Raw genomic sequence first — 22,196 nt, forward strand, 5'->3', positions numbered from 1 at the left:
TTTGCGGTGTTGTGACCCGGGTTTTGCTCCATCCCACCGCTGCAACCAGTTGTTGCGACGGTAGGGTAGCGTCGGACCCGGACATAAAAAACTAATTACTAAAATTTTTGGTAGTCTAGAATTATACGTGTAAGTAAAAGCATGTCAGTAGTAAAACAGGAATATGATGAATTAAGTCATTAGGGCGATTGGAGTTAAAAAAAAGTTATCGAGCTCAGAGTACATGCCGGAATACTATTCTAGTCAGACGAAGTGGAACCAAAGTGTTAACTTAAAAAGTAATCGTGGTTGTCAATGGTTATTTACGTATTAATTTGCGTTTTCAAAGACCTCACATAATCACCCGCTTGTTCAGAGAGTACAGTAATTGTATATTTTCAGAAAAAGTACAACGCCGACTTGGCGGCGACTGCTGCAACCTCGTAGTCGACGTGAGGTTGCAGCAGCGGATAGACGGCATGCCAGGAGGCGGCCATGTCGAGGTTCGAGTCCAAGTAGACGGCGCCGCACAGCGCCCCAAATGCGTTGGCCAGGACTTTGGGCGGCGCATTTGCGGGGTCGCCCGGGTAGTCCTGCGTAGAGGCGAAAAATTTCAGCCAGTTCGACGCCGTGAAAGCCACCGGACAGCGAAGCTGCGAGCGCGCTAGTGTATGTGATTGGCCAGCGAGATCACGTAGTATCGTAAATCTATGAATAGTAAACTAGGCGCCATAAACACGACCGCGCTGGAACAGAAGGAACACATAGACACCTTAATTGTGTTCCTTGAACCTTATGCTCCTGCGTAGTCGTGTTTTTGGCGCCAAGTTTACTATTCATACAGATGACCATGCACCAAGTAGCCCAACAGCGAGTACTACATGGTATCGTAAATCCGCAGCTAGATTTCAAGTGCGCGCTCTTACACTTTTCGAGCATCATCATCGACACAATCATCGTCATTTATACGAGCATCATCATAATTTCGTTTTCATTATTTCTTTATTCACTCGCCCTCTGGTCACGTGACCTGCGTGACACCTGCTCCTGCTACCACTGCTATTACTACTACTATTTTACGACGACGGCGACGACGGCACATGGTAGACTAAGAGAGCTTCGCTCTAAAAAAGCGATGAGATTTGGCTGATCGGACAGCTTATTTGGCGAGAGAAGTGGTATGAGCCGTACAAAGGCAGGAGCCGTTAACCGAAACCTGCAGGATAGGGCGTGCGCGAGCGCTACCGGCCTCTGCCACAACGCATTTACTGCCAAAGCCACCCCCGCTCCCCCCCGTCCCGTCCCGTCCCGTCCCGCCTTCGACCGCTCCCCTCCCTGGGAAGACCCATATGGACCTTTCACGCAATGGATGAGGGGCTGCGCGTTTCCTCTTCGCTTGAGCCGCGGTCGCCGGTTGCCCCTGCACGTTTTCACTCGCACATGGAACATACGACGCGCGGGGCGATGTAATCGCCCTTGGCCTTCATAGGGAACCTAACGGCGGCAGAAATGTGCCTGGAGTCTCCTTATCATTGATTTCGTTAAGTGTTGTTCGTTGCCGAGATGTGACTGTTCAAACTCCTATACTTAACTTGCACTGCAAGAGGGATAACAACGCTTCGCGCGTCGTGTGTTCTATGTGCGAGTGAAAGCCTGCGAGGGCAACCTGCGATCGCGACTCAAGCAGTGCGCAAACTTGCCGGTCGTCCTCCGTCCCGCGAAAGTTACGGGGGGGGGGGGCGCACGAAGTGTTGAGAAACATTGAGGAACGAAGGCGGAAAACCAGCAGCTACTTTCTGAAATGCTGATATGCTTTCTTTTCGCTCCCAAGAGAAGATGGCGGACGGCGCTTGCGGCACTGTCGGCCAGTGGCACTCTACATCTTGAATATCCACTATTTAACGTCGAAAAATATGTCTTCACTTCTCTTTTCAGGCGAAAGACTTAGATGCCTCATCAAACGCGAAAATTCACCATCGGCATCCCGCGGCGTTGGCGTAAACACGAGTGATACAAAATATCATCATCACGTAATGACGTCACTGCGGAGGCATGATGACGTCAATATCACGTCACATATTACGTCAAATGATGACATCATATGACACCGTCGCTTGTTCAAAGGAGGGGCGATCGCGGAGGCAGCGAAAAACCAGGTGAGGTGCAGAAAGCTTGCAATTCCTGCGATCCTGAAGGCTGTGTAAAACCACTTTAGGTGTAGAAAGCTTTCGGGGGTGGTGGGTGAGGTATCAGGCTAATACGATCAACTGAGAAAAAAAAAAAAGACGACAGCTTTCGCGTTCGAATTGTCTTAGGCTAATGGGACCTTGTAAGTTTTTGTTGTGCCCGTGTTTTCATGCGCCCTACTTTTTTTTACACGAATAATCGCTACGTGTTAATGCCTCCTCGTTCGGTACCTACCGCATTCTCTACGCTGCGAACGTATCTGACGATGTCGTCGTTGAGACGGGCGCATCCGGTTCGTAGTAGCCGGTGCCACCCGTGGCGGACAACGGCGAGGGCGAACGAGTAGTTGGCGACGACGTGCGATCTCGCTTCGTGAAGCGAGCGTGGACACAGCGGCTCTATGCTGCCGTACAGCTTGGCAGCCAGGAAGTACTTCAGCAGCGCGTCGCCGAGCTCGTCCATGGGCTCCATGGTGGCCTGAACTATGCGCTGGGACGCGGGCAGCGTTCCGTGGGTGAACGCCATGAGAAGGAAACCCTGCAGACATTACGTAGAGGGACGTCACAAGCTTCTAGTAGTGGCATAATAGGAACTATATTGCAGCGGATTTGCTGGCAGGCTAGATAGTTGCGCCTGATGACGCACAGTTCAGAGACACGGCACGCAATCACGTAACGAGAAACTTAAGAAGGCACAGGACAGAGCGCCGAGTTCTACTAACGATTTATTTTTGGGTCAATTGCATATATACCGGAATAGCCCATCCATATCGTACAAGATAACTGGATGTTTTTTTGTGTGTGTTTGTTTCCTTTATGGGCGGCCTTAGTCGACCCTTCGCCGTCCGTTGGCTAACGCGGGCATGGCATGAACAGCAGCGCTTGCAGCGCTGCTTGCGTTCAAGCGCAGTTGTCATATATTGCGCGAGTGGGCGGGTGCAGTGGACCGCTGCCGCACTGGAACGCTAGCGTAGCGTTTCAGCGCGGACGTGAATGAGCATATCGTCGGCCCATAGCTTAAAATAGAGTGTCAAAGAGTGATGATACAACACAGAACCAATTAGAAAAGACTTGCAAAACATAGAAAACCCTAAAAATGCTTGTATAAAAGAAATAGCCTGACGAAGGGGGGACACCAGCTTCGCTGTTTCGACGGCTTTCGTGGAGTGGCACTACGTTTCTTTAAAACCTCCTCGGTTCTTATGATCACCATCATCATCATCATCATCATCCTGGCTACGCCCAATGCAGGGAAAAGGTCTATCCCGTGTTTCGCCAATCAATCCGGTCCTGTGCTTGCTGCGACCACGTTATTCCCACACACTTCTTAATCTCATTTGCCCACCTACTATTGAATCCCGGCCTCCGTGACCGCATTTTCGAGGGAGGCGAAAATGCTTGAGGTCCGTGTACTTACATTTAGGTGCACGTGAAGAAATCCCAGGTGGTCTAAATTTACAGAGCCCTCCGCTGCGGCGTCCCTCATAATATTGTAGTGGTTTTGGGACGTTAAACCCCAATTATTAACTTTGCTTCCCCCTCTTGCGCTTGGCTTCTCTTGAAATCCAGTCTGTTACTCTGAATGAGCAGCGGTTATCTTGCCTTCGCGCTAAATGCCCTTCCCGGGCCCATTTCTTCTTCTTGATTTCGACTAAGGTATGTCCTTGACATCCGCTGGTGCCCATAGTCACTCCCACAAGTGAAACGCCGTGGCGGCCCCATTATGTCCGTGTGAGCCCTCACCTTGTCTCGGAAGTTGTATCCGATGAGCTGCTCAACCTGCTCGTATGGCTTGGCCGCCTGCAGCAGCCCCGGGTCACGAGGATCCCACTGCTCGCGAGGAACGGGACGCGTCCACTCGAAGAAGCCGGCAGCCACCTTGGACGATGTCATTATACGCCGCAATCGTTGGGCGCGTCACGCCTGTCGCCGAGAATGGAATAGAAGGCTGCGCGAGAACCGCCTGCGGGTGACTGACGAAGATGAAGTTTACACGAGGCGCGGAAACGGATTGGAGGAACAAAGGATTCTCTCGTTCAAGGAAGAAGAACAAGATGTTTATAATAAGCATTCTGAAATTAGGTTTAAAAAAAAACGTATCAAAATGTGACATACCCATTCTAAATTGTTCTGGTTATATGTATGGAGCTCTCTGGTATGCTCGAAATTGCATGATTTCGTTAATATACTAGCTATTATTTCCTTTTTTTTCTTTTATCTTTTTATTCTTCATTCAATTTCTTTGTTTTATTAATACGCATTCTGGAATTTCTAACCGAAATTTTACGCTACGCAGTCTTGGCCAAACCCCCAGAGTGGGTATGTGCCGTAATATTGAGGAAACAAACAAACAAACATATATATATATATATATATATATATATATATATATATATATATATATATATATATATATATATATATATATATATATATATATAGAGAGAGAGAGAGAGAGAGAGAGGAGAGAGAGAGAGAGAGAGAGAGAGAGAGAAATATACCACTATGATCACATAAGGCAACGTTCGAAAAAGAAACTGAATTTGGTTACTTTTAACATTCAATACTTTCTGTCCACCGTAAGGAAATTGTCTGTCTTCCAGGATTCGAACCCACAGCGCCTTCCATACACAACAACGAATTGGTCTGTGCACGTAGGACAGTTCTGACCTCATCGTCACTGGTCTGGTGGTAGTAGAGAGGTAAAAGTGACAGATATACCTGCGCATACAGAGGGTAACTATGCTGGCACAGTACAGTCAAAGCCACGGTAGCATACGCAATGAAACGTTTATACTTTTTGTGGGGCACGGCTGAAGACATTCCGCAGTCGAACTATATTCGACGAACAAATGACTCGATGGCCCAGGTTGGCCTCGCATTGGTCAGGAAGCAATACGTACAATATGAGTATTGTGATTGCGCAGTCTTTATAACTTCGCATACTGCAATTGTCCAAAGGTATAATTCTTACCGGTAGCCGTCTTTGCACTGCTTGTACGACGGGTTGCAATGTTATCTTCAACGCCTGAGGTTCATCACACATCTATAAGAAATAACGTGATGTATAATGTGACACGCGAGCGTAAGCAACTACGGAAGCAATTAGTAATCTGGGGAGTAAAAGTAAATTTCTGGTCAAACGTTGTCGTATTCGTTTTCCCATTTTGTGTACGTGTATGTTTGTGTGCGTGTGTGTCTGTGCGTGTGCGAATGCATCGCATTTAGTTCGGCACGGCGCGTGGTATAGTAAGCAACATGTGACCAGAACAGAGCGAACGGGAGGTCAGAAGTCTGAAGACCTTTAATTTCATGTCAAGGAAACAAGCGCTGAAGAAAAGAAAGAGACATAGATCATGGATGTGGGGTAGTAATGGCTGGATGGAATAGAATAACTTTATTTAGAGTCCTTTGGAGGCGTGAATTAGTACGTAATGGGCCGCCCCCACGACGGGAGCGATTCAGAATGGATGATAAAAAATTAAAGCCATTGAGTCGCCTGTGTTTTCCTTGTGTTTATCCTGTGTGTTTATCTTTTCTGTTCCTTTCGTTTAATTATGTCATATTTTGTATCGTTTTCTGTTATTTTCTTGTGATTACCTGATTTGTTTTGCGATTATTCATTTTATGTTATATGGTCACCTTTGAATCTTTTCCACTGTTTATCTACTCTTTGGTGCTCCGAGAGCAGTGCGTCAATCTTCCGGCGCTGGCGTTTCACTGTCGCGTCGCTGGCTCGGATAGACGAATTATCCCTTTTGGCGTTCACGGGCAAGCAAGCGCTGGCGTTCCAAATGTGCAGCCTGCTAGGCTTAGGCTTGTCAAACCTGGGACCTGCGTGACGCCAATGCGGGACGTGGGACTACGACAGGGCCGTCCCTTAAACTGCTCCGCAGTTAAAAATTTATTGTGGTCGTTTAAGGCACGCGTTACGGCGCAGAGGGCCGCTCCCATGTCGGGACGGAAAGGCCGAGGCTATCCACCGGGCCCTTGGGACGGGCCGTGACTGTTCATCAAGGTAGGGGTGGCGTAGGGATTGCATAGTGCACATGCATTTGTCTGAATTTCGATGTAAATCCTACGAAAGAGTAGGGGGTTTGGGTACACCTCCGTCTATAGAAGTTTTAGACTTAAAGTACCCGCCGTGGTGGTCTAATGGCTATGGTGCTCGACTGCCGACCCGAATATCGCGTTTTCTATGGAGGCAAAAAGGCTAGAATCCCGTGTACTTAGATGTAGGTGCACTTAAAGAACCCTAAGTGGTAAAAATTTCCGGAGCCCTCCGCCACGGCGTCCCTCAAATCATATCGTGGTTTTTTTGGGACGCAAAACACAACAATTACCATTATTAGTGTTAAAGCGTGATATCTACTGAGTTCACAGTTTGGGGGGGGGGGGGGTAGATCCTCCGAGCAAGAGGTCGATGTCCTGAAAGAAAAGTATCAAATGTTGTCGAACGCGAGACTCTCCGGCGATTTCACAAGCGTGATGAACTAGAAAATAAAGAAAAAGGGAATGATTGCATGATTGGAAAAAGAAGAAACGCTTGTAGAGGGTATAAAGAGATGTGTAACATTCTAGAATTGACAACTGGGCTAGCTGGCAATAGTTGTTAAACATTTTGAAAAGAGCGCAAATTACGACACGGTGAAGGGTAGATAGAAGGGCAAACCAGAGCGCTGAACTCGCAGCCAAATTTTATTTGAATATACAAGCATAGATATCTACTGACAAGCTGTCACCCATGTGACGACTTCACACGCGACGTCAGAAGGTGGGGTGAGAAGTGCATTAACTCTCCCGACATCGCTTTCCATGATAGGAATGCTCAGGAACAGAGCAATCCATTTTTTGCGGATGTTCACGTGTAAGTGACCGGAATTTTTATACTTGTTTTTGTTTTATTCAGAATGGTGCCTTCTTACGTCACATGTGAAGTTATTGCATGGGTGAGAGGTTGTCAGTGTATATGTGCGCTTGTATTTTTAAATGGAATTTGGTTTTCTGTTCAGTGCTGTGTTTTGTCGTTCTATTTACATAGGCGTGCGCACGAGTGCTTGCAGGGGTTTGGGCGACCGCCCCCCCCCCTAATCTCCTGAGGGGGGGGGGGGGGCAAAGTCTGCCCCGTACGTTTACCCATCGAACCTGTCCCGTCATTGTTTAAAACAGCAGGGTTGTGGCCCCGCAGGTTTTGAACGCTAATGGCGGCCGAAGGCCCCTCAGACGTTGCGTTATAAAGAACAGCTTACGTCACGTCTTTAGCTGCGGAAAACCTGGGACCAAACGCAGACCGATTTGACAAGCGCGTCATCGTCGCTTCATTTTCATTTTTTCATCCATTCTTTTGCATGTTGTCTTTTGGAGGGGAGGGGGGGGGGGGCAGAGAGGCGAGGAACTTATGTGATGTGTTTTCACTATGTTTGCTTTTTTAGGGGGGTTGGAGGGGCAAGGGGGGCAGGAAGAATTTCTTGGCGACGGCAGCAGCCCCTTCATACCCCACCCTGGCCCCGCCCCTGTGGTTTCGCTGTCCCTCGGGATCGCCGCACCTTTGACCAAGCGACGATCTCGTGCGATATCGTCATCATGTGACGTTACAAATGTCGATGACTTGTGACGTCGTTATGACGTCATATTGTGTCGGCATCGCGTGATTTTTTGCATCACAGTTGTTGGTGCCGCCGACGGTCGCTTTTCGTGTTGCTTGAGGCTATCGCTTTAAAGGGCCCCTCACCATGTCTGATCTTTTTGAGCTGACAAGCACAATGCATGCACTGTGCGTTCAAGCTGAACGCCGCTTTCCCTTCGTCTCACGAGCGCGCGCCCCAAGAAGGAGGGGATGACGTACTTTGGCAGCAGCAGCGGACACGCGCACAAGCAACTGAAGCCGCTACCTACAATTTTTAAAGTATCCTCATCGACACTTCGGCGTGTGCCAAGGTGTAACGAACCCCATCGTGGGCGTGGCTGTCATCTAGGCACCGTGAGCGACACCTGGACTGCTATTTTCCTGCGGTTACGCAGAGCGCTTTGCCTGACACTTTGGCAGCAGCAGCGGACACGCGCACAAGCAACTGAAGCCGCTATCTACAATTTTTTCAGGTACTGGACGTTTTTGGCCTCTACCTACTCTTGGTGTTCAACCGCTGGCTGCCTTGTCCCGTACCGGCGACTACCTTACCTGTTTCCGTTCATCAAGTCTTCATCGCTACACCATTTTTGCAACTTTCTGCAGTATCCTCATCGACACTTCGGCGCGTGCCAAGGTGTAACGAACCCCATCGTGGGCGTGGCTGTCATCTAGGCACCGTGAGCGACACCTGGACTGCTATTTTCCTGCGGTTACGCAGAGCGCTTTGCCTGACACTTTGGCAGCAGCAGCGGACACGCGCACAAGCAACTGAAGCCGCTATCTACAATTTTTTCAGGTTAGTCCTGACTGCGTTCGTAGTATATTTTGTAGTATCTTTAGTGTCTCTGCTGCTGCTGCCGAAGTGATTGTGGTTGGAAGTAACTGTGTTGAAGTGACATGCCAAATGCCGATATTCAAAAAGTTTTCAAAGAGTTTAAACAAGAAATTCGTGATGTATTGAAAAGTGACTTGCAACAACAGTTTGTCGACTTGCGTACCTCCCTTGAAAGAGAACTTAGAAAAGAACATCGCGACCTGAAGCAAGGCCTTGATTTTCTTAACAAGCAATATGAGGAAACGGTGTCGAAGTGCACTCAACTCGAGAAATAAAATAACGAGCTTAAGGCTCAGAATGTAGCACTTGTAGCAGAACAGGAGAAACTTAGAAAGCTTGCTTGTGAAAATGACAAGAGAACTGCCGCCCTCGAGCAGTATTCACGTAACAGGAATATTGAACTGAAAAAAGTTCCCAACACCCCCGATGAAAAGCTAATAGAGATCCTTGGAAAACTTGGTGAAGCTATAGACGAACCAATTGAAGAAAGCGATGTTGATGTCTGTCATCGTATTCCCGCCAAAGATAAGCCCTATCCGCACATTGTTGTACAGTTTCACAACCGGTCTAAACGTGACGCTGTTCTGGAAAAGGCGCGTAAAATGCGTCTGTCTGCTACCGACGTCGGCCTCTCTGAAACATCGCCTATCTACGTAAACGAGCATCTTTGCCCGCAGCTAAAAAAGCTGCTCGGAATGACCGTGGCAAGAAAGAAAGAAATGAACTGGCTGTATGCGTGGACGAGAGGTGGAAAGATATTTGCCCGAAAGACTGAGACATCCCGAGTGCTGCAGATAACAAGTAGCATTGATCTTGAAAAGATTGTTTTAACACTCGCGAGGTTCCGTTGTGACGTCACAACAGTTTTTGTTGCAATAGCCAGGTTGCGGATGGAACGACAAGCATCATCTTTGCCGCTTGTTATAAAAAAGTACAACGTTTCTTGCTTACATATAAACGCCCAATCCGCCAGAAATAAAGAAGATGAAATAACAACGCTGCTTGACGGTTTCACTTTTAAATTTGATGTGATTATGGTCACTGAAACTTGGTACCGGGAAAACTCTGAAGCACTCCGCATGTACGGTTATCGAACCTATAACATAAAACGAAACGGGAAGACGGGAGGTGGTGTGATGTTGCTTGTGAAAGACTCATTTGAATGTGACATAATTGAAATTTTCTCTGTGATAACAGATGACTATGAAATACTAACTTTGCAATGTAATATGACCATTTTTTTCTGTTGCATATCGCCCCCCCCCCCCCCCCCGAAGGTAGCCACAAAGCTTTTTTTTCGTTCTTTGATAGGTTCTTAGGGTGGGTTAATGAAAATAATTACAAATTAATTCTTGGTGGAGACTTAAACATTGATCTGTTACACTCGTCCTCGCTAAGTGAAGAACTACGCTGTACTTTAGAAACTAACGCGTTTACTAATCTCATAGAACAACCTACTCGAGTACAACAAGGTACATCAACACTTATAGACGTCTTTATCACAAACTCAGCAAACGTACCTATCAATTCAGGCGTTCTTGAAACGCGTATCAGCGACCATCTGCCCATATATTTAGTGCTTAGCAATAAAATGTTCCAATTAAAACACGCCAGAGCAAATGTACGCACATTTCGACAGATAAATGAAGGCACATTGGAGATTTTTTATAATCTACTCTCTAAGGTATCCTGGGAGAGCATTCTTTCAACGAGAGATCCAGAGGAAGCCTACAACATCTTCATAGATAAATTTATAACTCTTTATAACGACTGTTTTCCCTACAAAACCAAAAATCAACCACGTAGAGCACGTAAACCATGGATTACAGCGGAGTGTCTGAAAGCTATAAAGCTAAAAACAGTTCTCTATCAAAATTTTTTGAAATCAAGGAACAAGGATGATCTAGATACATTCAGAAAACACAGGAACAAAACAAATAGTCTCTTAAGAAAAACCAAGAAAGAGTACTTTGAAAACCTGTTCTCGCGAGATGTGAAACTAACACCAGAAATCATTCGGAGAAAATTAAATACACTTCTAAATAGACACCCCGGCGCAAATAATAACCCCGGTGAAATTAGTGTGAATGGTACAACTCACACAGGAGATGATGTAGCTATAGCTTTTAATGATTTTTTCACATCAGTAGGAAATAGCCATCATGACCCGAACTGTCTGAACTTTATGTGCCCACGAATAGAGGAAACAGCATTCCTATTCCCAGTAACTGCAGATGAGGTCGTGTCTACAATCATACCTCTAAACAACACTACCTGTTGTGATGTAGATGGCTTGCAAATTCGGCCACTTAAATATGTTGCCGCTACCATAGATCATGTATTGGAGCACATCATTAATCAAATCTTTTCATGCGGCCAGTTTCCTCGCCGGCTTCAAGTCGCCAAAGTTATTACCATTTATAAAGGTGGTGATAAATCTAACACGTCTAACTACAGACCTATTTCAATACTCCCCATATTTTCTAAAGTCGTCGAAAAACTAATACACATACGAATGACCTCATTCCTAAACAAACACCACATCATGACACCCTATCAATTTGGGTTTACAAAAAAACGTTCGACAGAGAGCGCCTTACTAACACAAAAAGAAATAATCCTTGATGCCTATGAACACGAACTTTATGCACTTGGAATTTTCATTGACTATTCAAAGGCATTCGATAGAATAAATCACGCCACACTTTTAAAGAAACTAGAATGTTACGGTTTCAGAGGTTGCTTCCTCTCTCTCATCAAGTCGTGCCGACAGTACGGCCAGCAAAGCGTGTAACAACTCTCATTCATGTCTCAAACCATTGCTACATGGCGTTCCTCAGGGAAGCATTCTTGGCCCATTGCTTTTCAATTTGTATACAAATGACCTTGTTAATATAGACATAAATTCATCGTTTGTAATTTATGCAGACGACACAAGTTTATTTTTGACACATCACAGTCTGCCTCTTCTTGCAAAAAAAGCGAATGAGGTGCTCAAAATATTGAATAATTGGAGTGAAATTAATTCCCTAACTATAAACGTTTCAAAGACAAAAGCAGTTCTTTTTCGCCCTAGAAATAAGCCAATTAATTCAAATATTACCCTGCACCTTGGTCTTTCAGTAATAGAACTGGTACCAGTAATAAAAACCTTGGGTGTTCTTTTTGAAGAAAATATGCAATGGAACGCACATATTAATCTCGTCTACTCCAAGCTTTCGCGAATAGTGGGTATTTTAACACGCTTTCGTTACTTCCTACCAAAGCACATCAAATTGCTTTTATACAATTCCCTTTTCTCATCTACATTAACATATGGCTATCTAGTATGGGGCACAACGACTGACACAAACTTGTCCAAAATCCATCGGCTGCAGAAAAAAGCCGTAAGAATCATCTCAAATGAACCATATGATGCCCATACAAAGCCTATATTCGAAGATCTTGGAATAACGTCATTGTCGGACCTGTTCAACACACTTCTATTGAAACGGTATGATGCATACTGCAGAAGTAACGACTATTTTCTAGAAAAACTCGCCACCTTAACTCCACATGCAAAAACATACGCCACACGAAGCAGTCACACATGGAACGTTCCCTACACTCGTTCAAACTATGGCCGCCGAATGCTGAGGTACTTGCTGCCACAGGCTCTTAACTCCTCCGTTAATACGATAAACTAAGCAATTAGGTAGCCTAGCATAATTACTGAAGTTATATTCTATAAGTGCAATTTCCGCCCCCACCATTTTTAGTCCCCGTCATCTAAATCTAAATGTAAACTGACAAATGAACTTATAAGCCGTCACTATATTTATAGGCTTTTCCTTAAGTACACGTATTGACTGTCCACTGCTGTTTTGCTTTGTTTTGTAGTTTTGTAAACGGGGTGCTGGCCTTTGTCAAGCCGTTAGAGGCTTTTTGCTAGCACCCTGTAGCCTCACCAGAGTTGTATTCTTCCCTGTTGATGCTGAAATAAAGTTGTTTGTTTACTAGGACTAGCCCTACGTAATGTCAGTGCTCTGACGTTGCTCCTCTGCGTAGACATCTGCGCTCTGACGTCACCTACAGAAGCACGTGACACCGCAATAATTATTTTACGCGAGATGTGCAGCTTGTGTAATTCGTTGCTTGAATAGACTAATGAAATTCGATAGAAATAATAAGACACACAAACGGAATGTGTGCGTGTTTTTCTTTCTTTCTTTTTCTTTCTTTTTTTTTTTTTACTGCGAATCGCAGTGAGATGCGGCACTAATCTGCCTCTGTTTCGCATGCGTTCGTGTTCTCGTGGCTTGCGCGTTGAGCAGACGCTAGTCCTGACAAGGCAATTGTGTAATTTTCTACCCAGTTTCAGCGCTCATTAGGCCCATTTATCCTTCTGCGTCTACCTAATGTCCATGCGGCACTGGCTCTTGATAACGCCTGTGTCGTGCCTGTACAAATGCCGCAGCGGTCATGCCCGTCTCGCAGAAACAGGCAGTCTACCACACAGAACGCAGACACGACGCCCGCGGCCGCCACATAAAATAAAAAAGAAAGGGTAGTGGCCGCGCAACGCCGCTCGCGTGTTCGGACTGGCTCGGACACGCCATGCGCACGTGATGACGTGTTCATGCGTATGCGTCATGTGATCGTCCGTCTCCGATGCCGAAGAGTGCAGGGAAGGGATTTGGCTTGCGAAGCCTACAAGGGGCGAGTGGCAAGGGTCCGAAGCTCGCCTCCTCGCATCATGGTTTCGCGCCGCTACAAATTGTTGTTTCTCAGCTCATAATGATCCGATTCGAAAAATTATTGCGGTATAATGTTCTGCATTTACCACACAACAACTTCCAGCATCTAAATAAAATTTGCTATGTGGCCTGGTGAGGGGCCCTTTACTACAAATATAGAGATGTAAAGAAAATGCACGCACGAGAGTCATTGCCGTCTCAAAATTGGTGGTGCCAGCTCGTTTCGTTTCGAACTGCAAGTGTCATCCTTGTGCTGCTGATTTTAAACAGCATTTTAAAGTAAAAGTCCGTCATTTGACCAGAAAATATTTCGTATCGCCAAGCACTGAACTCGCACTACTCACACAATACTCACACAATACAGCAGAGACCTACTGGAACGTTTTGGTAAAATTGCAGTATTGCACTACAAAGCGTGTGGCTTCCCAGGACAAGTGAACACCGCCCATTAGAAACACATGAAGCCCTTTTGTAAAATTTTAAACACTCCGGGAAGCCACGCGGTCTGTGCTGCGACACTGTAATTTTAACAGAATGTTCAAATAGGTCTCTACTGTATAGAACCGGGAGTCATTTTTGACAACTTTTTCCGTCAGATAGAATTTTTTTCGCTTATTTCCCATTCAGTTACGGCAGGCCACCGCAGTCACCGACGAGAGATGGCGGTACGTGCATATGTCCCCAAATCCTGGTCATGACCTAAGCTTCCTTTTATTGGTCGTTTATGACTGCCTGTAACGCGCGACGTTTCCATATACTACTTCTCCGGATCCCTCAGTTTACCGGGCACGACGTGTCCAGACTTGTCTGCAGCCGCGTTTTGTCGGGGATACATGTGCTACTTTATTTATTATAAGGCTGTAAATATGCGCATCGGTACAGATTGCCGCGGTGCTGCCAATAAAGTTTTCAGCCGCCCCTGTCCATGGGTGAGCGACGTCACACAGGCGACCGATCCGTATGGCTGCATCACTGACGCCAACTTTTACAACCTATTTGTGAAAAAAATGCTGTTCGTAATATAATCAGAACACTTCATAAATTATTGTTTTCAAAGAACACTACCACAGCGATAATTAACTACAAACACGTAAGCACTAAAATGACAAGTCTAATACAGGAGTGAACGTGAGTTCACTCCTGTGTTAGACTTGTCATTTTTGATCAAATTCTGCTTCGATGCGCTTGGATTCAAATTTCGTCACTTCCTCGTCATGGGATATCCGGTCTGATGTAACAGAACGGCCACTTTTCCTGCGCGCCCGGTGCACTCGGTTCCGACATCCATTGAAATTCAATGATGAATATAGCAAATTACGAGACATTTTTATATCTAAGTTCATAATTAACAAATTCTTAAATATATTCATTTCAATGCATCTTTAGCTGCGGCAAAGCATTTCCGCCTCGAGAGCTCGTCACCAAACACGACAGGTGCATTGTCGCAGCATTTTTCTGAAAATTCTGTACTGCATATAAAAAATTCAGGCAGCTTCGTACTAGTGGTGTCAAGCCTGAAGGAACTGCAGAGCTGGTCGACCTTCTTTATTTCTCTTTATTTTTCTCTCTTCCTTCCTTCCTTTGTTTCTTTCTTTTCTTCTCATTTCTCTGTTTTTTTTTTCTTTCTTTTTATTGCGATAGCAATTTTATATGGACAGTCTCGACGGGTTTTTGCCGTCGCCATCACGTCCTTCCTGTATGAAGTCCAAATTGTTAAGATCCCCCCGCGCATTGTATGTTCTACCGAGGGTAAAAGCGCGCGAGCGGGGACGACGGACGCGGCCGAAGCAGAGATCAAACGAGCCGGCCCATTTCCGTCGCTCGGAGGGTGCATGCGATAACATCAGAAGGCCTGCCGTCGAAGCAGACAGGAAACGCCCCTCCCGTCTTTAACGACCATGAAAAGAAGCGAGGTGGGCGGGGGGGGGGGGGGGTTGTCGCGCGAGCAGCCACTTTGAACTTTGAATCTAAGGGCGCGGTCGCGATCGCTGGCGCGCGCGCTATCTCGAAAACTATCACAGCGGGCTTCTCGTATACCTTTCTACGTGCTGCGCTCTCAACGCGAAGTGACTATGCGGAGAGCATCTCTCCCTGGAGCAGCCGTATTCTCTTACACCAGCGTTTTGTAGTTACGCAAGATGGGATACAAAACAGTTAGCTGCCAGCCTCACTTTGTGTAACGCTACAATTCGTTGCTATCGCATTCATTGCTTCGCCCTTGCGGTGAAACTGTGACTTTTTTATCTCTGTTTATTTATGTTTCTTTCTTTCTCTCTGTGCTATGCTTTACACTCTTCTCTCCTCTTTTCCCTCCTCTTCAGCCTCACTTCCCTTTCCCGCCACATTTCTATACTATAGGCTTCCCAAGCAGCGCTTAGTGGCGGCGCTACTCTTGACAGGCAGCGCCATCTCTGGCAGAAAAATAGAAACTGGGGGCCAACAACGCGCGTTTTTCCTTCTCTCCAACGCACTGCCGCTCGCTTCCGTGCGCGTGCAGAACTCTCGCGGTGCACTGCCGGGCCTGACAATGTACCGCCTGCACTGCGGCTTCAAAAAGATCTTCAATCTGGACAGGCACTTCCGAAAAGCGAACTTGGTAAAATGAGAAAGGCTCGTCAATCACCTTTACGATGAAGAGTCGACTATCGACGACAACGACGCCCGACTCAATGCAAAATGCATTTCCCAAGTCGCGATTACACCGTGTAAGACGTATACCTCGAGGTAAGTCTCATTCCGTCATGTTAAATATACGTAATGGTCCATATGCACTCCGAAATGAAGCCGTGCACGCTATCGATGTTCTGCATTGTGGACTCTGAATCATATTATTGTTGTTTTGATATGGCATGCTTGCAGTAGCAGCCGTGTACTTTCATGAACAAACGTTTGCGGCGTGCGAAAAAAAGATATTATACGGTCATGGCACTTTTTCCTGAGTAGGTTAGAGTCAAGTCCTCCGTGCCGCTGGAGCATCACCCACCGATTAAGACGCGAGGCAGCTAGCTGAGCTTTAACCACTGTGAAGCAAGTTGAACTGCTCGCCTCGTTTTTTCGGCTCTCGCGTCATGCTTGCAGTCTCTTTTTATGATATCTACTTGACAGGCGTATGAAACCTGCTGCGCGCATGCGGCTAGAAAATCGCACAAAGTCAGAAGGTGGATACTGCAAGGTGTCAATTGCAAAGCATGTATTAAGTGCCAGTTAGCTTTAGCGACTTAAATATATATCACCCAAATAAAGTGACAAAAACAAAGCTAACCAGCAGAACTATGTCAAAATTTGCCGAAAATGCACAGACGTCTGTTCCGGCGTGATAAAGCAGCCTTCCCGACGCGTGAAATGCAGGCGCCGACCTTTTGACAATGTGCCGAGTTCAGTTTAATTCAACCAACCGCGCAACGCTAACGGTATAACGCGAGTGTGAACGTTCAACAACGACGGTATAGGTCTCACGAACATGGGCAATCAAAACACAAAGTCGTTTCACCTACCACCGTAACTGGACTTTCACAATGCGAGAAGACAGCGAGTAATCATTACTGTAGTCGTTGCGTGCATGCGCCGCGTTACGTACCGATTCAGGTAGTCGAAACGAAAGAAAGCAATGAACTGAGACTACCAAAACAGAAGGCGAGACAGCGCTGTCAGCTAGGGCATACTTTATTTTTCTTACTGCGGTGATCCACCCTTGTCGCCTTTTTTTCTCGTGCGACATGCCCGGGAACCGATACAGTTTCACACGTGAATCGCGTGCCTCCACGACACAGCGATACTTCGGACCTCGCTTCCGCGGGGTCGCTCCTGCCAACGCGGAAATGCAGCTTCTCATAGCAAGCCCCTCGGTTCAGCGTGCCAAGCTGTCGGCACGGCGCCCCAGTTCCCCGCACCGGCAAAGGAACGCGCGCGCGCACGTGTTCCCGCGTTCCCGCTGCCGACAAACAGGCTGTATCGGCTACGCCTTCCCCCAGTTTCGCCGGAGCTTCTCTCCAGAGCCGAAGCGCGGCGCTGTCGTCGCGCCGTAAACTTGAGCTTGGGTTCCCTATTGGCTGCGAGATCGAGCAGAGTCGGCACCTAGCAGCGAGACGACGAAACCCCGTGGTGTGGATGGCTCCTCACGTCGTCTGCTATCCACACCTTGTTCGCATGTGTGCATAGGTCATGCACGTCCTCAGATTACAGCGTATTCCGTTGTGCTAGCACAGTATCAAATGCTTGTACGTATGCCCACACGATATACATAACCATTTCGCCTTACGAGACTTGTATGCACTCTAATAAGCGAGTCCATGCACGTGTCGGTATGGCGTTAGGTCTAACCATCGTACCGTCCATTTGCCGAAATCATCTCACTTTGGGTACAACTTCGTCATTCAAGCATATCACATAGTGCATTTGGCGTCGTCCTAAACAAAAAAAAAGGTACTAAATGTCGGAGGTGTGAATGCAGAATTTTAGTATGGCGATTTGGAAATCCTTGTGATACCGCAAAGCATGAACTAGCGTCTGCAGAGGCCGGTTAGCGGTAAGAAAGACCTGAAGCTATGCATTTCTACAGCAGTACGCGTATTCACGCAAGCAGAAAAGCAGAGTGCACAAAGTTCTACTTCATCTAATTACGCAGAAATACAGGTTCTCTCTCTCTTTTTTTGTAGCTGCTAGAGCAAGAAGTAAATACTTAATTGGCTCAGTCGCGTAACGCTATTTATATTGTGGTGTAGGCAAAACACAATTTAAACACGTGCCAATGAAGCAAGAAAAAACATCGAGCACAGTGTAATACACAAATGTGACCGAAGGCCAGTACCCCATTGAGGGGCAGATTGCGCTTCTCTCACATGTAATAGGAACGTTAGGCAGGTTTTGTGCATTAATTTAGCAATGGAGGGCGTATACATCACTATTAGCCTGCAGTCAACGCGCTTGATTCGCCGACAATCGACTCAAACCGCCAACGGCAGAGCGCCGCTGCGTACATTTGTATACGCGCCGCCGACCGCCTATCCACACAAACGCGGCGACGGTACTGCCACCGATCTCGCGGAGAATAGAGCGCGCGCCGGCCGAGTTATTGCGTTGCACGCGCTATGCGCAGTTATGCCAGGTGCTAGGCGACGCGAGATGCCATATAAGGTAGAGGCCGTTCATGATGACGATAGTTTCTTGACGAGGCGAACCGCGACTTCGACAAGCTTAAGAAGCTCCGCTTTTTAAAAAAATCTGTTTGAAGGTGGCGACATACCTTAATCATGATTATTCACATATTAATAGCGATGGTGAAACAGCCCGCCTCTTGTCCTATCTATCATAGCGGCTATGAGCCATTGACGGGGAGGAAGAAGAAGTAGAAGAGAAGGAAGTCGTCCAGCACGTTCGCCGTGCACGCGCATATGGCACAGAGCTCGTTCCAAACAGGTGCAATGATCGACTGGTTGGCAGACCGTACGGCGATCCAGCGTGGCATGGGCAGCGACGACAAAAGCCTCGAATACATCGTTGGCAGGTGCTGCACATGGCAATACACGCAGCACCATCTGCAATCCCGTACCTCCGACGGTAGTCCACCGTCGCCCTACTCAAGCGAACCAGACCCAAACGCGCCTTCGCGGCTGGGTTTGCCGCAGGACGTGCCTCGATCGAGACGTGCTTGGATGGGCCTGGATCAGGTGGTGCCTCAGGACGACCAGGATCAAGACGACGAGTGGCGCCTCTTCTGCAGCGTCTTCAGTCTGCGAGAGCACCAGCTGCAGCACGCCCAGGAGGTCAAAAGCGGTCGGCATCGGTGTCAGCAGTCCCGTGCGTTCCCCGGTAGTGCAGCGTCGTCCTACGCAAGCGAACTCGATCCAGAGGCGCCTTCGCTTCTGCGTCTACCGATACAGGACCTGGATCGCGACGAGCGGCGCCTCTTCCGCAGCATCTTCTTCCAACTGCGAGAACGCCAGCTGCAGCGGGCTCAGGAGGCCAACAGCAATCAGCATTGGTGTCAGCAGTCCCGTGCCCCCACCGCTAGTGCACCGTCGTCCTACGCAAGAGAACTCGATCCAGACGCGTCCTTACTTCTGCGTCTGCCGATACACGACCTGGACCGTGACGACGACTGGCGCTTCTTCCGCAGCGTCGTCTTCCACCTACGAGAGCGCCAACTGCAGCGGGCTCAGGAGGCCAACAGCGGTCAGCGTTGGTATCGGAAGTCTCATGCCTCCACCGCTAGGGCACCGTCGTCCTACGCAAGCGAACTCGATCCAGAGGCGCCTTCGCTTCTGCGTCTACCGATACAGGACCTGGATCGTGACGAGCGGCGCCTCTTCCGCAGCGTATTCTTCCACCTGCGAGAACGCCAGCTGCAGCGGGCTCAGGAGGCCAACAGCAATCAGCATTGGTGTCAGCAGTCCCGTGCCCCCACCGCTAGTGCACCGTCGTCCTACGCAAGAGAACTCGATCCAGACGCGTCCTTACTTCTGCGTCTGCCGATACACGACCTGGACCGTGACGACGACTGGCGCTTCTTCCGCAGCGTCGTCTTCCACCTACGAGAGCGCCAACTGCAGCGGGCTCAGGAGGCCAACAGCGGTCAGCGTTGGTATCTGAAGTCTCATGCCTCCACCGCTAGGTCACCGTCGTCCTACGCAAGCGAACTCGATCCAGAGGCGCCTTCGCTTCTGCGTCTACCGATACAGGACCTGGATTGTGACGAGCGGCGCCTCTTCCGCAGCCTCTACTTCCACTTGCGAGAACGCCAACTGCAGCGGGCTGAGGAGGCCAACAGCGGTCAATATTGGTGTCTGCAGTCCCGTGCCTCCACCCGTAGTGCACCGTCGTCCTACGCATGCGAACTCGATCCAGACGCGCCTTCACTCCTGTGTCTGCCGATACACGACCTGGACCTTGACGACGACTGGCGCCTCTTCCGCAGCGTCGTCTTCCACCTACGAGAGCGCCAACTGCAGCGGGCTCAGGAGGCCAACAGCGCTAAGTGTTGGCGTCTGAAGTCCCATGCCTCCACCGCTAGTGCACCGTCGTCCTACGCAAGAGAACTCGATCCAGAGGCGCCTTCGCTTCTGCGTCTACCGATACAGGACCTGGATCGTGACGAGCGGCGCCTCTTCCGCAGCGTCTTCTTCCACCTGCGAGAACGCCAGCTGCAGCGGGCTCAGGAGGTCAACAGCAATCAGCATTGGTGTCTGAAGTCCCATGCCTCCACCGCTAGGGCACTGTCGTCCTGCGCAAGCGAACTCGATCCAGAGACGCCTTCGCATCTGCATCTACCGATACACGACCTGGACCGTAACGACGAGTGGCGCCTCTTCCGCAGCGTCTTCTTCCACCTGCGAGAACGCCAACGGCAGCTGCTTCCGAGGACGCCGGCAACGGTCAACGTTCGTTAACCGCGACGGTTGAAGGCAGGCGGCCATCCCACGACCCACATGGGAACTACAGCACGATGAGCGCCGACGCCATTCTGCCGTCTAGCCGCCCTGACCCGGCGGAAGGCGACCTCCACCGGGACCTTTGGAAGGGCGCTTACTGGGAAGCAGTCTCGAGTTTCGCAACAACGCTGCACGAGTTTGCCGTGTACGGTGTCTTGAGTGACAATGTCCTGCCACTGCCGAATGCTCGTATCACTTGGGAATGTCAGCACTGGGCGTTGATGCGTATTCTGGTTGACCTGTCCATGGAGCAGGAGCTCTGCACTGCCAAGAAGTATTTAGCCGCTGCCATCGGGATACGCATTAGGGTTCCCACTGCAGTATTGCAATGTATTGCAGTATTGCAGTATCCCACTGCAATGTTGCTTAGTGTGCTCAGAGTTGGCAAGCGTGAATACGATGGGAGTAAGATTAGTGAGCGAGTGAAACGCGCGAAACTTTCCCCTCTTTTTTTCTCTGGCGTGTGACACTGCCACTGCCATACACCTTGACATCAAATTTCGTTTTATGACTGTAAAACTGCACAAAGCTCTTTAATATGCGATTGCCTGTGTTTTGCACTACTTTTAGCGTTTTGCACTACTTTTAGCGTTTTACGTAATATCTGACGCCTTATCAATACTTTGCAATAAAAATCCACATTAAAGCTTCTTGTGTCACGATGTGCAAACGCAACGTTCTGATAGAATACAGCAGAAATTCGAGTATTGCGGTTTGTGCACAAATAAAGAGAAAAAATGTTGCAGTGGCTTAGCTCGGCTATGCCAGGATAACGAAGCGTTAGCAAAGGTTCAGCTGATTCTTCTTAGCTTTCCTGATTGTCTAGGATTAGCTTGATTATCATGCTTACTGCTGCTCCAATGACACACACGTGGTATACATATTATGTTATGTGGCACATGTATACAGTTGAAACCCGCAATAACGAAATCGGCGGGGCAAGCTCAAAATTTCGCTCTTGCGGGAATTTCGTTGGCGCGAGAATGCTGCAGAAAAGACGTGGAATTTACAAAAAACACATTTTATTTCCAAAAGTCAGTTTGCTTTGGCGGGCCTTACCATGCAGCGATGTCATGGCTCTCGATTGGGAATCTGTTTTGCCACGGCACAAAGTTCGCCCCATGCATTGGTCAGTGACGGCGGCATTGCGCTGTCACCAGTACCGTCGTCAAGTGTGCCTACAGGTGAACCTTCTTCCGGCTCCGCTGGATCAGCGCGGATCAGCACCTAATCGTGGACAGCGAGCTGCACGCAACGCCGAATTCTTCGGCGATGTCCTTTTTTTCCCTGCCCTTTTCCACCTCACTGATGATTGCAGCCTTATCTTCCAGTGTGATTAACTTCCGTTTTTTGTTGGAGGCGGCATCTTCGCAGGTAGCGAAATCGGACGAAGCAATCGCAACA

General features: G+C 48.1%; 1 protein-coding gene across 1 annotated transcript; it reads right to left on the reverse strand.

Moving 5' to 3' along the window:
* Positions 1-377: 377 nt before the first annotated feature.
* On the reverse strand, positions 378-4,058 carry LOC119394094 (endoribonuclease Dcr-1). The gene is made up of 3 exons (XM_037661374.2): positions 3,909-4,058; positions 2,401-2,703; positions 378-572 (listed from the first exon to the last, which is right to left on the reverse strand). Exons 1-3 carry the CDS (start codon positions 4,056-4,058, stop codon positions 378-380), a joined length of 648 nt encoding a protein of 215 aa, XP_037517302.2.
* Positions 4,059-22,196: the final 18,138 nt, after the last annotated feature.

The sequence above is a fragment of the Rhipicephalus sanguineus genome, chromosome 1 (assembly GCF_013339695.2).
Source record: "Rhipicephalus sanguineus isolate Rsan-2018 chromosome 1, BIME_Rsan_1.4, whole genome shotgun sequence".
Lineage (NCBI taxonomy): Eukaryota > Metazoa > Arthropoda > Arachnida > Ixodida > Ixodidae > Rhipicephalus > Rhipicephalus sanguineus.

Excerpts from the sequence above, each read along its gene's own strand:
- LOC119394094 (XM_037661374.2), bottom strand. The coding sequence starts at position 4,058 with ATGACATCGTCCAAGGTGGCTGCCGGCTTCTTCGAGTGGACGCGTCCC. Across the intron at positions 2,704-3,908 it reads GATACAACTTCCGAGACAAG|GGTTTCCTTCTCATGGCGTT; the intron begins GTGAGGGCTCAC and ends TAATGTCTGCAG. Across the intron at positions 573-2,400 it reads TTCGCAGCGTAGAGAATGCG|GACTACCCGGGCGACCCCGC; the intron begins GTAGGTACCGAA and ends GCCTCTACGCAG.